This window comes from Monodelphis domestica, chromosome 8 (genome assembly GCF_027887165.1).
Source record: "Monodelphis domestica isolate mMonDom1 chromosome 8, mMonDom1.pri, whole genome shotgun sequence".
NCBI lineage: Eukaryota > Metazoa > Chordata > Mammalia > Didelphimorphia > Didelphidae > Monodelphis > Monodelphis domestica.
In genome coordinates, this window is record NC_077234.1 from 16,745,961 (window position 1) to 16,759,388 (window position 13,428).

The window sequence follows — 13,428 nt, forward strand, 5'->3', positions numbered from 1 at the left end:
CTCCAATGTGTGTCAGGATCCCCTCTTTCATCAGACCATGACTTCAGCTGGTGATTGCGTGCCCTGATTATCTGAATTGATTCCTTTATCTTTCTACTCTCTCCTCCGGTAGCATAAAAACAAAACCTGCCAGATTTCTCGAGAGATTGTCTCTTGGGGCCTCCTGGGACCATGTTCTCTTTCTAGCTAGTATTTTTTCAGGATCATTCTATGTCGCAGCTCCTAACCTGCCAACCTTGTTAACATAAATACAGCAAGCTGTCAGTCCCTGGAAGGGAGATGCAAACAAATATAAGCACCTTCTAAAATCTATCCGTGAATCTAATAAATTGAGGGATGTGAGATCTGCAGGCACTTCAAAGGCAAAAAGTTAATGTGTCAGGGAATGGAACTCGGACAGAAGTAAAAAATAAAAACAAAACCCAGAATGCAGCGGTGAATCCTGGAGGGAAACCAAGTCATTCACTTCCCAGAAAGATGCCACTGTGACTGCTACTGGAGGGGGTGGCCAGCCTCTGGGGAGGCAGAGCAGCATTTCTGGCCACATTTTCAAGCTAACAACATCAATGTGCCTGCTGCAAGGTCTTCTTGATAGAATAGAATCTCCTTGAGGGCAGGGACTATCTCATTTCTCTCTGGCTGTGCCTGGCATGCTGCCTTCCACAGGGCAAACTTAAATTAGATAACACCGGGCAGACCTTTAAGCCAATGTTAGCAACTGTTCTTGATGCTGAGGAGTATCAAAGGCTCACTAAGAGAGATACAAAATAGAGAGAACGTAGCTGGGGTGGGAGAAGCAGAAGGAAAGGAATGAAGACTTCATAGTGAAGGGAACATTTGAGCCAAATCTTGGAGAAATGAGGGATTTCTTGGAAGCTCATTCCAGAAATGACCAAGGAATTCCCCAATCCTTCCCCAGAATGTGTGGGTGGCTGGAAAACAGACACACACACCCCTGCAGGGAAGAGGGTGTACATTGCATCCCTGAGCCCAGCTGAGTGTCCTGAAAATACTTCTTCATTCAAAAGGAACACTATAAATCCATCCCAAGTCCTACCCCAAGAGCATCTCAGGGCACACACCACCCCCTACTGACCATCTAAATGAAGGGCAGCCCAGGACACTTTTTCAACAACTTGGTATTATTTTTTTAAACTCTTATCTTCTATCTTAGAATCAATCCTGTACATTGGTTCCAAGGCAGAAGGGTGGAAAGGCTGGGCAATGGGGGTTAAATGACTTACCCAGGGCCACACAGCTAGGAAGTGTCTGAGGCCACATTTGTACCCAGGAACTTCCACCTCTAGCCCTGGCTCTCACTCCATTGAGCTACCTAGCTGCCCCTCATCATTATTTTAAATCCAAAAGGAGAGGCGCCTTCCAAACCTAGAGAATTGATTATGTGTCTTACCCATCTGCAGGACCACAAGAATTCCCTCTGTGAAGGGCATAGATACCAGGCTGAGCTTTTCTAATGGAGCAAGGGACTATTATTAATGGCATACACTGACATTTATAGAGCGCTTTAGACTCTATGGGACCATTTCTTCCCAACAATCTTTCAAGCTTGGCAGTCTATACAATTCTGTTCCCTTTATATAAATGAGGAAACTGAGGCAGGCTGACTTGCCCATAGTCATGGAGCTAGTAAGAGTCAGAACCAGGATCCCCACCCAAATCTCCTTGCAGAAGTCCAGAATTTTTGTTACTACTCTGAGTGTCCTCATTGTTGCAATTTTATGTATCTAGCAGCAGCAGAGGTAGCAGGTCTTGGATTTGAGCAGACATGGGTTTGAATCTGTCCTCAAACATTTAAAGGGGAGTGTAGGGAATAGTGAACCAATATGGTAGCTTAGTTGCAGCAAAAGCTGGCATGACTCTGAGAATTCTTTCAAACAACTATTTAACTGGGCAACCACAGCCAAATCACTAAGCCTTCTGGGCTCAGTTTCCTCATCTGCAGAATGAGTACTAGTATTGACGTTCCTTCCATTCTAAATTTAGTGTCCTATGATCTTAGCCCTTAAGTAACTATCTGTGAGCTCTTGGGCCCTAGAAAATGAGAGGTTGTGCCAAATGAGCTCTAAGGGCATAGATCTAGATTTCAGATTCTGTGGAAAGAGCCTTGCAAATTTTCAAAGCACTTGCATGAATAACTAGTATTAATATCATGTTTATCATAATGGCCCATGTGACAGTGTGACTTCCTTTGGACTGTCACTCTGCTCAGGGTCCATTCCACAGCCAAAGAAAGAGACTCCAGGCAGATTAAAGAATAAAAATAATTTTGAAAATAGATTTTTCTGTTCATTGCTTTACAGGATATGACTGAAAGTGAAAGCATCTTCAGAAAGACAAAAACACTGATGGCAGGTTCTTCATTCCTGGCCAACCAGGCTAAATGGAAGGATGGTGAGCTAAACTCTGGCTCGCCAAAGGCCAACATTTTTGGGTGCTGGCAGAAGTATGTGTCAGAGCTCAAGCAGTCTAGAGCTTTCATAGCTTCTACCCATGTTGATGATGCCAAGGACCAACAGGGAAATAGAGGTATGACAGTGGATTGAAGAAATTTTGAACCTCAGAAGTATACAAGGTGGGCTAAGCCTTCACAAGCAAATGGATGCACATTAGAGTTGAAGGATGGGGATGGGAACTTGAACTGTGATTCCATTGCAATGGAAACACCAAGGTGAAAAAACTTGTGTCAAAGCTGGCTGGGCCCTCCTGTGTGAGACAATCTTAGAGAGTTACCTAGATTTGGCCAGAATCAGAGGAAATGTTTCATAAAATAAAAATATTGTACAACATAGATAATGTTAACTTGGAGTTTTCTAGGTAAAAGTTCTCCTCAGCCTGTCAGTGAAAGCTCTCAGATTACAGGTCCTTAGAGACTTTATAAATCAAATAGATAATTACTGTGAGAAAAAGGAGATTTGAAGACAGAGAGCTAGCTCCATGGATACACATGGAGATCAAGTAGCTGCAAGGATCCCCTTTCTATTTGGGTTGCATATCATTAACCTAGAGCACTGAGAGATTGACTTGCCCAGTTGGAACTAGAACTTGAACCCATGTCTTTATTATTCCACCATACCACCTCACAAACATACACACACTAAATGGGAGCTGAAATCTCAGCAAAGGATATTGGTCATGGGTTCGCCGTCGCTTGGCAAGAGAGTCTTCGTCACTGATTCCAGCCATCAGGTACTTCAAGCCAGTGATCCAGGTCCTTGCCTCCTCTGGGTTGGAGGTGATAAGGTCCAGTGACTCCATGTGGTTTCCATGGTAGATGGTGAAACAGCAGCTTGGGTCAAAGCTCCCCTCAGCCTGTCGGTGGAAGATCTCTGATTGCCGGCCCTCAGTGACTTTGTAAATTGAATCAATGATTACTGTGAAGGAAAGAAGATTCAGAGTAAAGAGCTAGTGAGGATACGCATGGAGATCAGGTCACTGCTAGTGGGTCCATGCTAGCTGGGAGGAAACAAAATGGCACAGTGTCACACCCTTGGAAAGGTCTCCCAAAGAGGAGGAGCAAGGAATCTAAGGTAGCCTTGAAAGACACTTCATTCAGTAGAAACCAAAGCTAAGCAATAGAATATTACTGGTAAACCCACTGGGTTCAACCACCATCAGAGGAAAGCCAATAATAAAAAAAAGCAATTGGTAAAAATCATCAATATACTGTATGGAAAAGACACTGGACTTGTGGTTCTACTGGCATAGGAAACTCCCAGAGGAGGAAACTCTACACCAGGGCAGGGCAGCACCTTCTCTGTAGCTTATAGCCTTAAAGATTTAAGTGGGGCACTGAGAAACTAGGTGAATTCCCCAGTGTCACACAGAAAATATGTGTAGAGACAGGATCTGAACCCAGGTCCTCCTAGGTTCAAGGGCAATTCTCTATCTATTCTCATACACTACTAGAGCAAATATCTATCTCACTCATACATAGACTAGTTTAAGGGGGAGGGCAGAAGGCTCCAAGAGGAGGCTTCTACAGCCCACTCTTCCAACTTCTGTCAACTTAATTCATGGAATCTCAGCATGGAAGAATAAAGCTCACTGAAAAACAGAGGAGGGACTTGGCTTTCTGAAAGATTTTCTCCATGAAAATCTTAGTTCTATAGAAAAACAGGGAGTATGCCGGGCTAATCTTCTCAATGAAATGCTGGTTGTTATTCTATAATATTTAGGCCGGTTTCTCAGCAGTTCTTGGCCTTTTGTGGGTCACAGACCCCTTTGGCAACCAAGCGAAGCCTACAGATGTCTTCTCTGAGAACATTTTGTTGTTCGTAAGCATAATTGAATAAAGTCATCCATTTCGGTTAGAAGTCAGTAAAAATAAAAATGGAACTTTTCCCCCATCCAAGTTCACAGACTTATCCGTGGATCCTTTGGGAGGCTATGGATACCAAGTTAAAAACTCCTGCTCTCTATTTAATCAAGTCTCGAGGGTCTTTTAGATAGGCACTGTGGCTCTCCTGAAACTAGAAAAAGGCAGACTATAAAACACAAAGCCTGGACTATTCTGGCAGTCTGGGAAATAATTCTAGGTATGCCTTAAAAAACCATAACCTCAACAACAATGCAACAGCAACTCTTTTATCCAACCCTCTGGCACCATTCTGAAAATTTCCAAACTCACATTTTATTTTTGCTGAACAATTACATCCCGACGTACCTGTTTCTCCTTCCTACTTTCTCGACCCATACAATTAGCATTATTGTTCTATCTTGTTATTACCAGCCTACCTATCCCAGAGGCAAAGGGGCAATCAAATAACCTATTATTTTCCATCAGTCAATATTTCCGTGAATCCAAAGGCTATATACGATGCATCTTAACAAAACTGTTTGCTAAAGAAAAATAGCAAAGCCAAAGAAATTCACACTTAGAGCATTCCCACAATGTTTGGGGAGTTTTTTTCATTAATAAAAGGGGGGGCCATGACCAATTGAGCCCATTTCCATTAACCAGATCTAAAGTCTGGAAAAATATGCCACACATGACTCTTCTATCCTAGAGGTTCTTAATCTGGAAAGCTTTGAACATGGGGTTTCTTAAAATATATTTTGATAAATATATTTCTAATATAATTAGTTGTCCGTGTAATTCTATATATTTTTATCTTGCATATTTAAAGCCCTGGAAAAGAGTCCATAGGCTTCACCAGAGGCTCCACGAACCCACAAAGGCTTGGGAATTATTACTCTAGTACTCTCCCCAGACAGAAAATGAACTCAAAAGTTCAACATTACTTTTTGCCTTCTCGCTTTTCCGTGAGGGTCGCCATCGCAGCCGGGTGCGGTGCTCATCCAGGTAAAAGAGCCGAACGAGGCCTTTGCTTCCACTCTTCAGTTTGATCATCTGGGTCCCAGACTGCATTACGCTCATGCATCTTTCAACTGGAAAAGAGATGACGATACATTCAACTCCTGCTCAGCTTAAGACACACGATGCCTACCAGATATCTCGAGGTCAGACAAAACATTGGATTGGCAGCCAAAGGAGCCAAGATAAAAAGACAAGTTTGGTTCAGACACATAACAGTTACCAGAAATCTTGCATCACAAAACATGGGATTGGCAACCAAGGGCACCAAGAACTGAAAAACAACTTTGATTCAGGAGACTGAGAAAACTGAACTGTTACAGAAATATGTGATCTAACATTAAGGCAGACCGTGGATGCAATCCTCCGCTTTAAGAAAACACACTCATCATGATGATGATTTCAAAAACCTGTCCTTTGTTATGTGAAATGTCATGTTTTCTATTAGGAGACTCAGTTGATTTGCCTTTGTAATTTCAATTTCTATTCATTAAAAACAGGCTCTCCCAAAGTATTCTTAATTTTAAAATAGGCAGCTCTAAAAAGTGTCATGATTTTAATTCTTCTAAAATTACATTTCACAACCATAATTGAAGGTCTCACAAACTGAAATAGAATAATATTTACTGGATTCAATTTGTTAGAAATTATTAATTACTCCAAAACAGAAGATGGGACTCATTGGAAAAGACCCTGATGTTGAGGAAGACGGAAGGCAAAAGGAGCAGGAAATGGCAGAAGATGAGATGGATGAATGAATGGCATCATGGAAGCAACAAACATGAGTTCGAGCAGACTTCGGGGATGGTGGAGCATAGAAGGGCTGTTGTGTTATGGGTCTATGGAGTCACAAGAGTCAGCCGTGACTGAGTGACCAAACAACAGCTAAGGTGCACAGGCGTGACTGTCTGCATCAGTAGAGACAACACCCAAAGAGAGAAACGAGAACCAAGTGGAGGCTGACAGAAGCATCTTGGCAGGGTTCAGAAATTAGTTAAGAAGAAGGACGGAGAGCCAAAGTGATGAAAGCCTGGACTCAGAGGGAAGATTGAGCATCACCTGGCAGGAAGTCAACAAACACTGAGTAAGACTCAGTGGCCCTGCAGGTGGATACAAAGATGAAATGGTCCTGGCCCCCAAGAAACGGACATGTTTCAGGGGAGACAATGTACACATATATGCATTTATACACACATTTATGTTTGTGTGTGTGTATATATGTATACACAAATATATAGAATATCCATAGCAATTCCTGGGAGGGAGGTGCTGCTATTATTAGCTAATACTATTAACTGGTAAAGAAATTGAGGCACAGACGAGTCGAGTGACTTGGCCAGGGTCACACAGCTAGTAAGGATCTGAGGCAAAAGTCATATATATCTGTATATATGTATGTGTGTATATGTATATATACCAAAACCATGCAATAATCACAAAGACATATGCACATGGTAGTTCTTGACACAGAATCTGGTTTCCTTTTTCTTTCTACTAGAATATAAGTTCCTTGAGGTTCTGGATTGTTTTTTGGGGGCTTGTATTCTCCATGCCTTCAGGGCACGTGGTTTCCTTCTAAATCCAGACCTGTGATTTCATCAGTGCAGTGTAAGTGACAGGAGTCTGGGTGCTGTCCAAGGTTCCCTCAGTTAAGTCCCAGGCAGAATTTGAAAACAGATATTCCAGTCTCTGAGGCCAACTTTCTCTCCTCTCTGCCCAGATGCCTGGCCCTCTGCACAAAGTAGGAGCTGAATAAATGCATGTTCACTTTCCATTGGTTTTCCTCATCAAGATCCTTACAACTGGTCGCTCAACATTTAGTACAGGAAGAATCTTGAGAAAATGCAATAGAAGTGACATTTCTTGAGCACTAATTAGGCAAAGATGGATAGCTAGATGGCCTAGTGGATAGAGCAACAGGCTTTAAGTCAAGAAGATTTATCATCCTTAGTTCAAGTCTGACATTTAATAGCTATGTGACCCTGGTCAAGTCATTTAATCTTGCTTGCCTCAGTTTCCTCATCTTTTTGAATGAGATGGAGAAGGAAAGGGCAAATTCAGACACAACTGAAAATGACTGAACAACTAGGCAGAGGACCTGGCACTTGCTGCTGCATCCTGTCTTAGGGAGACCAAAGATGGCCTCTCCATCCATGAGGGTAATTTTTCTTTTCCATCCCTTAAGAGAGAAGTATCAGAGACTCAGTGAGCCATTCCTACGGAGAGGAAGAAACAGGCAAAATGCTGCTATTCATTCATGAACCTATTTACTCATCTATGAAGCTTAACTAAAATGAGTCTACTTTTAAAAGCTAATTTCATTAGTCTGAGTCTCCTTCCAAGTGAAATCCCAGGATTTTATACAACGGAATCCAATACCTCCATGATAGTGTGAGTAATCGCTGTCCAATGCACGGAATCATCACCAGCTCCTCTGACTCAGCACATTGACCCAGCCACAGAGGGTCCCCGAGCCAGCGCTCCAGTGTCATGTCATAATAGACAGATCACTCAAGAAGCCTGTATAGCAGGCAAGCGTGCAAGATCGTAATGTTTTCAGGACGGTGAAACACCAGATTGCTCAGTACGGATTTATTGGCTGCTTCTAAAACATAATAATGTGGTGTTTGTCTACAGTCAAATGGAATCACAGGGTTGAAGAGAATCTTGAGAAGGCAGCAGATTTATCCCTCCTTCTCCGGGGGGTTCACCAGCATCTGAGCTTGCCAAGTGTATTCAAAAAAAGGTCCTGTAGAGTAAACATAAATAAAACAAGCTGCTCGTGTAGGTAATGGGTTCCCCATCACTAAAGGGCTCCAAGGGCAGGTTGTATGATGATTTATGAGATGGCTAAAAAGGAAAAATCTCTGCTTTGAGTGCAGATGAGAGGAAATGAATGCAGAGATTACTTCTAACTCAAAGGGCTTTTATTCCAAAAGTGTTCCCCAAGCTCAACTTCCTTTGGCCAACACTTAATGTTGTAAGAGCAGGATTTGAGTTTGTGGCACCTCAGGTCCGAGCAGACCTGAATCTCTCTTCTGATATTAACAAAGATGTCAGGCAACAACGAGTCTTTTGCTGGGAAACTCCACAGCTGGTCCTCTGGACTAATCTCTGGGCTGGCTCTTGGATGATCTGGAGCAAGGCGAGAATACCTCTTCTCACCACGAGATCTCAGGTCCAAAAGCCCCTCCTCTTCCCGGGCTCTCTCCCAGGTCTCCTTGGTTCCCTCCTAGGCTCCTTTGCTCCCAACTCTAAGGGTCCACTTCGGTCAATCAAAACCCTCTCAACATTCTGAACCTCTTGCTCTTACAACATCCACTGTCAAAGGGAACTGATTTGTGAGATTTCATCTAAATTCTTTATGTTCCTTATTAATCCAATGTCTCCATATTGGGTCTCCAGTGGATGTGAAGAAGACCCAGCTATCTGCTGAAAAATCCTTCTCTTCTATCCTCCAAGGCCATCTGATCTTTCTTCTGAGTAGTCAGTAGTTGAGTACTGACCAAGGACAGACTGCCTGGACTGTGCCAGAGTAATTCCAGATGTTCTTCACCTCTTTCCTTGGTTGTAGAACATTTATCGGGAAGATTGAAAATAACTTCTCTAAGAAACGCCATCACGAAGTGTCGAACAAAAGTATCTCAAATCAAGGAGGTGACTGAAAAACTGAAAAATCTAACAAAAATATTTTATTTCAAGAAGTGTTCCCTGAGCAAGGACATTGAGGACTTCCGAGCCCAGATCAAAATGAAGATAGAATTAGTCAGAAGAAGGAAGAACCTGGCTCAAGAAGTAGGGAAGTCAGTAAAGAAAACTACAATGGAAAAGGCTTTGAGAAGTTCATGGGTAGTGCCCCGGAAAGTAAAGGAAGATGGGCAAGAAGATGACCATGATTTTGAGCTTTTTATATGAGCCCAGTTTATACCACTGCCAAAAGACTCATGAGAAAAGGAGTCAGCACGCTCACCAATTCCTCTCTGATGGGACAGACACAAAACAGTCATGCTGATTTTTAGAGCCAAGGTTGGTAAACTAGTCATTAAAAGGAGTGATTTTCTTTTGATTGTTTTCATATTTCCACTGCCCATACTATGATTCAATAGATGGTCTGGCATAGTGAATAAAAAACAAGGCTGAGAAACCAGAAAGACCTGAGTTCAAATCTCACCTCTAATATTTAGCAGTTATGTGACTCTGGCCAAGTGATTCAAGAATTCTATGTAGGAGAAGAGTTGCAATTTCTTTCAAGAAGTCCCTTGTACATTATATTCGACCCCCATTTGTTATCATTGTTCTTCAGATATGTCAGTCATGTCCAAGTCTTCGTGACCCTATTTGGGGCTTTCTTGGAAAAGATACTACAGTAGATTGCCATTTATTTTTCTACTTCATTTTACAGATGAGGAAACTGAGGCCAATAGGGTTAAGTGACTTATCCAGGATCATACAGCTCATATGTATCTGAGGTCAGATTTGAATTCATCTTCCTGTCTCCAGGTTCAGTACTCTCATTACCATACAGAAACAAAAGCTTCCCAGAGGCAGCCTACAGCATGATTTCTTCTCCCATAAAAGGCCTGTGAATGGATGACCATAAAAATGTTGTTTTCCAGTCTTATCTTACTCTTTAGGACCTCATGAACTATAGCATGACAATAATGTCAATGGGTTTTCTTGGGAAGGATACTGTAGTGGTTCATCATTTCCTTCTCCAGTCTATTAAGGCAAACACAGGTTAGGTGACTTACCTAGGGACACACAGCTATTAAGTGTTAGATTTGAACTTTGGAGTCTTCCTGACTCCAGGTCCAACATTCTATCCACTAAGCCACCTAGCTGCCTCCTATAAAAACATCCCTTGCATTATTCTACAGATATAACTTCTCTGTCCTACTCTTTACCAAAATGCTACTCAGAATGGAAAAATATAAAAAATAATAATTGCAAAATAATACTAGCAGGTGACAAGTACCTAGCACATGAAGCTTCACAATGCACTTTACAAATACATTATCACATATTTTCCTTACAATAACCCTGTGGTGTTATTATCTCCATTTTACAGATGAAGAGCCTGAGGCTGAGAAACATTAAAGTGACTTGACAAGGGAGAGAAGGAAGGAGAGAGACAATTTGGACCTTAAAATTTCATAAAATGTATTAAAACTGTTTTTACATGTAATTGGGAAAAAATAAAATATTAAATAAAAAACAAAAAAGTGATTCACCCAGGGGCACACATCTAGTAAGTATCTGAGGTAGGATTTGAATTCTGGTCTTCTGACTCCAAGATCAGTGCTTGTTTTCCTCCAAGTCATTTAGTCATTTTAAGCCTTGGTCTAATAAACATTTTAGCTGACCTTTCAGGGATTAATGAATTGCTTACTCCCCAGATTAGGCACACTTGGGAGGTATCAACATGTCCCAATAATTAATTCATTTGCCTTCATTTCTAAGAAAATGTGGAATAATTCATATGTCATTCCTTCTCAAAGGAAGGAGAAGGGCAGCACCTAAAAGCTCCCATTGGCTACTTTACAATAACATCAAGGATTCAGATCTGCCCACAGTTTGCCCTCAGCAAACATTAGGATCTCCTGGGTACTGTAATAAAGGAGTTACTCTGTTTTCTATTGATTAGTACTGATGGCTAATGAATCAGAAATTTTGCCTACCCTCCTCTCTCAATATTTCCCATTTTCCACCCTCTCCCTCCTGCCTCCCTTCCCCTCCCCCCTCTTAGTCAGTCACCTTCTAAGTAACTCAAGGTGAACTATGAGGGTTAGAGAAGATACTCTCTCTTTCTCAAGTAAGGAGGTTTATTGGGGAAGATAGGACAAGGATAGAAGATGAGGTAAGAGGGATGGGGATTTCCCTGATCTATACAAGGAGTTAGGAGGGTATTGGGAGTATGGCAATCAGTCACTATTTGAGACAGTCAGAAAGAGATGAGGACAAATATTTTCTTCTTTCTTCTTCAAACTCAAATCTCAGATACACAGTTTTTCAAGTTCAGCCACCACCATCAGCCACACTAGCCAAAAGTTAGTTCAAAAGCCTCTCCCCAGCTCCAGAAACCACAAGGGACTCTCAGCCTAGGTCAGAAGCTAAAAGGGGCCCAGTCAGAAGCCTCTCAGCCTAGCTCAGAAGACAGTTTTCTAAGTTCAACTGTGGCTTGGCTCCAACTGCTTCTCCTGGGAACATTCCAATGAAATGTTACTTTTTGATTGACAGATGATGTCCTTTGCTTTGTGTTGCATGCTTGGCTTGCTTTGCAAATTCTCTCTTACACAGTAGCTTCCTAGTCTAAAGCTAGGAGTCTAGACTACTCCCAACATCCCATCAGTTGGCTCCTTGGGCTGTTGTTAGGTCTGAAAATGACAAAATTTAGGCACTCCTCAGGGAGTTTTGGAGATCCCTTAATTTGGATCCTGTAAGATTCTCCCTAAGAAGAAACTTTCAAAGAAAGAAAAGCTAGCCCTTATCTACTAAATATATTAATGTTCTAATAGATTTGAAATTCTTCTATCCATTAAGAAAGAGGCAGCATGACATTATGGATAAATGATTGACCTGTGTTTGAATCCAGCCAGTGATACATAATGACCACATGACCCTGGATGACTCATTTCCCCTCTTATTATTCCATGCAACTCTCTCAAAGATGTAAGCTACTGAGAAGGCTCCAGCATGCATAGACAATGAGAATTCACCTGGAAATTCTCATGCCAATGAGACCACAAGACCAAGCCTTATTCCTACAATATGATTACAATTTTTAAGCCAGTCATTTCTTTAAAAAATGATTCTACTAGCAGATTGGCTAACATGACAGCAAAGGAAAGTAATGAATGCTGGAGGGGATGTGGCAAAGTAGGGACATTAATTCATTACTGGTGGAGCTGTGAACTGATCCAACCATTCTGGAGGGCAATTTGGAACTATGCCCAAAGGGCGACAAAAGAATATCTACCCTTTGACCCAGCCATAGCACTGCTGGGTCTGTACCCCAAAGAGATAATGGACACAAAGACTTGTACAAAAATATTCATAGCTGCGCTCTTTGTGGTGGCCCAAAACTGGAAAACGAGGGGATGCCCCTCCATTGGGGAATGGCTGAACAAACTGTGGTATATGTTGGTGATGGAATACTATTGTGCTCAAAGGAATAATAAAGTGGAGGAATTCCATGGAGACTGGAACAACCTCCAGGAAGTGATACAGAGTGAGAGGAGCAGAACCAGGAGAACATTGTACACAGAGACTAATACACTGTGGTATCATCGAACGTAATGGACGTCTCCATTAATGGCGGTGTAATGTCCCTGAACAACTTGCAGGGATCCAGGAGAAAAAAACACCATTCATAAGCAAAGGATAAACTATGGGAGTGGAAACACCGAGGAAAAGCAACTGCCTGAATACAGAGGTTGAGGGGTCATGACAGAGGATAGACTCTAAATGAACACTCCAATGCAAATACTATCAACAAAGCAATGGGTTCAAATCAAGAAAACATCTAATGCCCAGTGGACTTACGTGTCGGCTATGGGGGGTGAGGGGGGAGGAAAAGAAAATGATCTATGTCTTTAACAAATAATGCTTGGAAATGATCAAATAAAATATATTTTAAAAAACAAAAAAAAATTATTCTAGCAGGCAGCTGGGTGGCTCAGTGGATTGAGAGTCAGGCCCAGAGATGGGAGGTCCTAGATTCAAATCAGATCTCAGACACTTCCTAGCTGTGTGACCCTGGGCAAGTCACTTAATCAATATTGCCTAGCCCTTACTACTCTTCTGCCTTGGAACCAATACACAGTATTGATCCCAAGATGGAAGATAAGGGTTTAAAAAATAAACACAAACCCTGTGCATGGCGGAACTCTGTGTGATGCCTAAACACAGGATTGAGCATACAGTGTCTATCACCACTTATTCAACTGACCACCATACTTAGATAGAAGACCCTGAACCTTAAGAGACTGCAGGATCGGCTCTCTAAATACTGGCGCCCAAACAGGGACAATGTTATGATATATCTACATTCCTAGCTTTTGTATCATCTGCTAGCTTTCAGGCTTTTTTCACAA

At 41.9% G+C, this 13,428-nt stretch overlaps 1 protein-coding gene across 1 annotated transcript in view; it reads right to left on the reverse strand.

Moving 5' to 3' along the window:
• The window catches only part of PLCH1 (phospholipase C eta 1), a 232,135-nt gene that overhangs the window by 82,947 nt on the left and 135,760 nt on the right, over positions 1-13,428 (reverse strand). Inside the window, exons 3-4 of the mRNA XM_056808478.1 lie at positions 5,263-5,409; positions 3,149-3,392 (exon numbers count right to left, since the gene is read on the reverse strand). Of these exons, the coding sequence (XP_056664456.1) occupies positions 3,149-3,392; positions 5,263-5,409 (391 nt within the window). The remainder of the gene's footprint in view (positions 1-3,148; positions 3,393-5,262; positions 5,410-13,428) is intronic.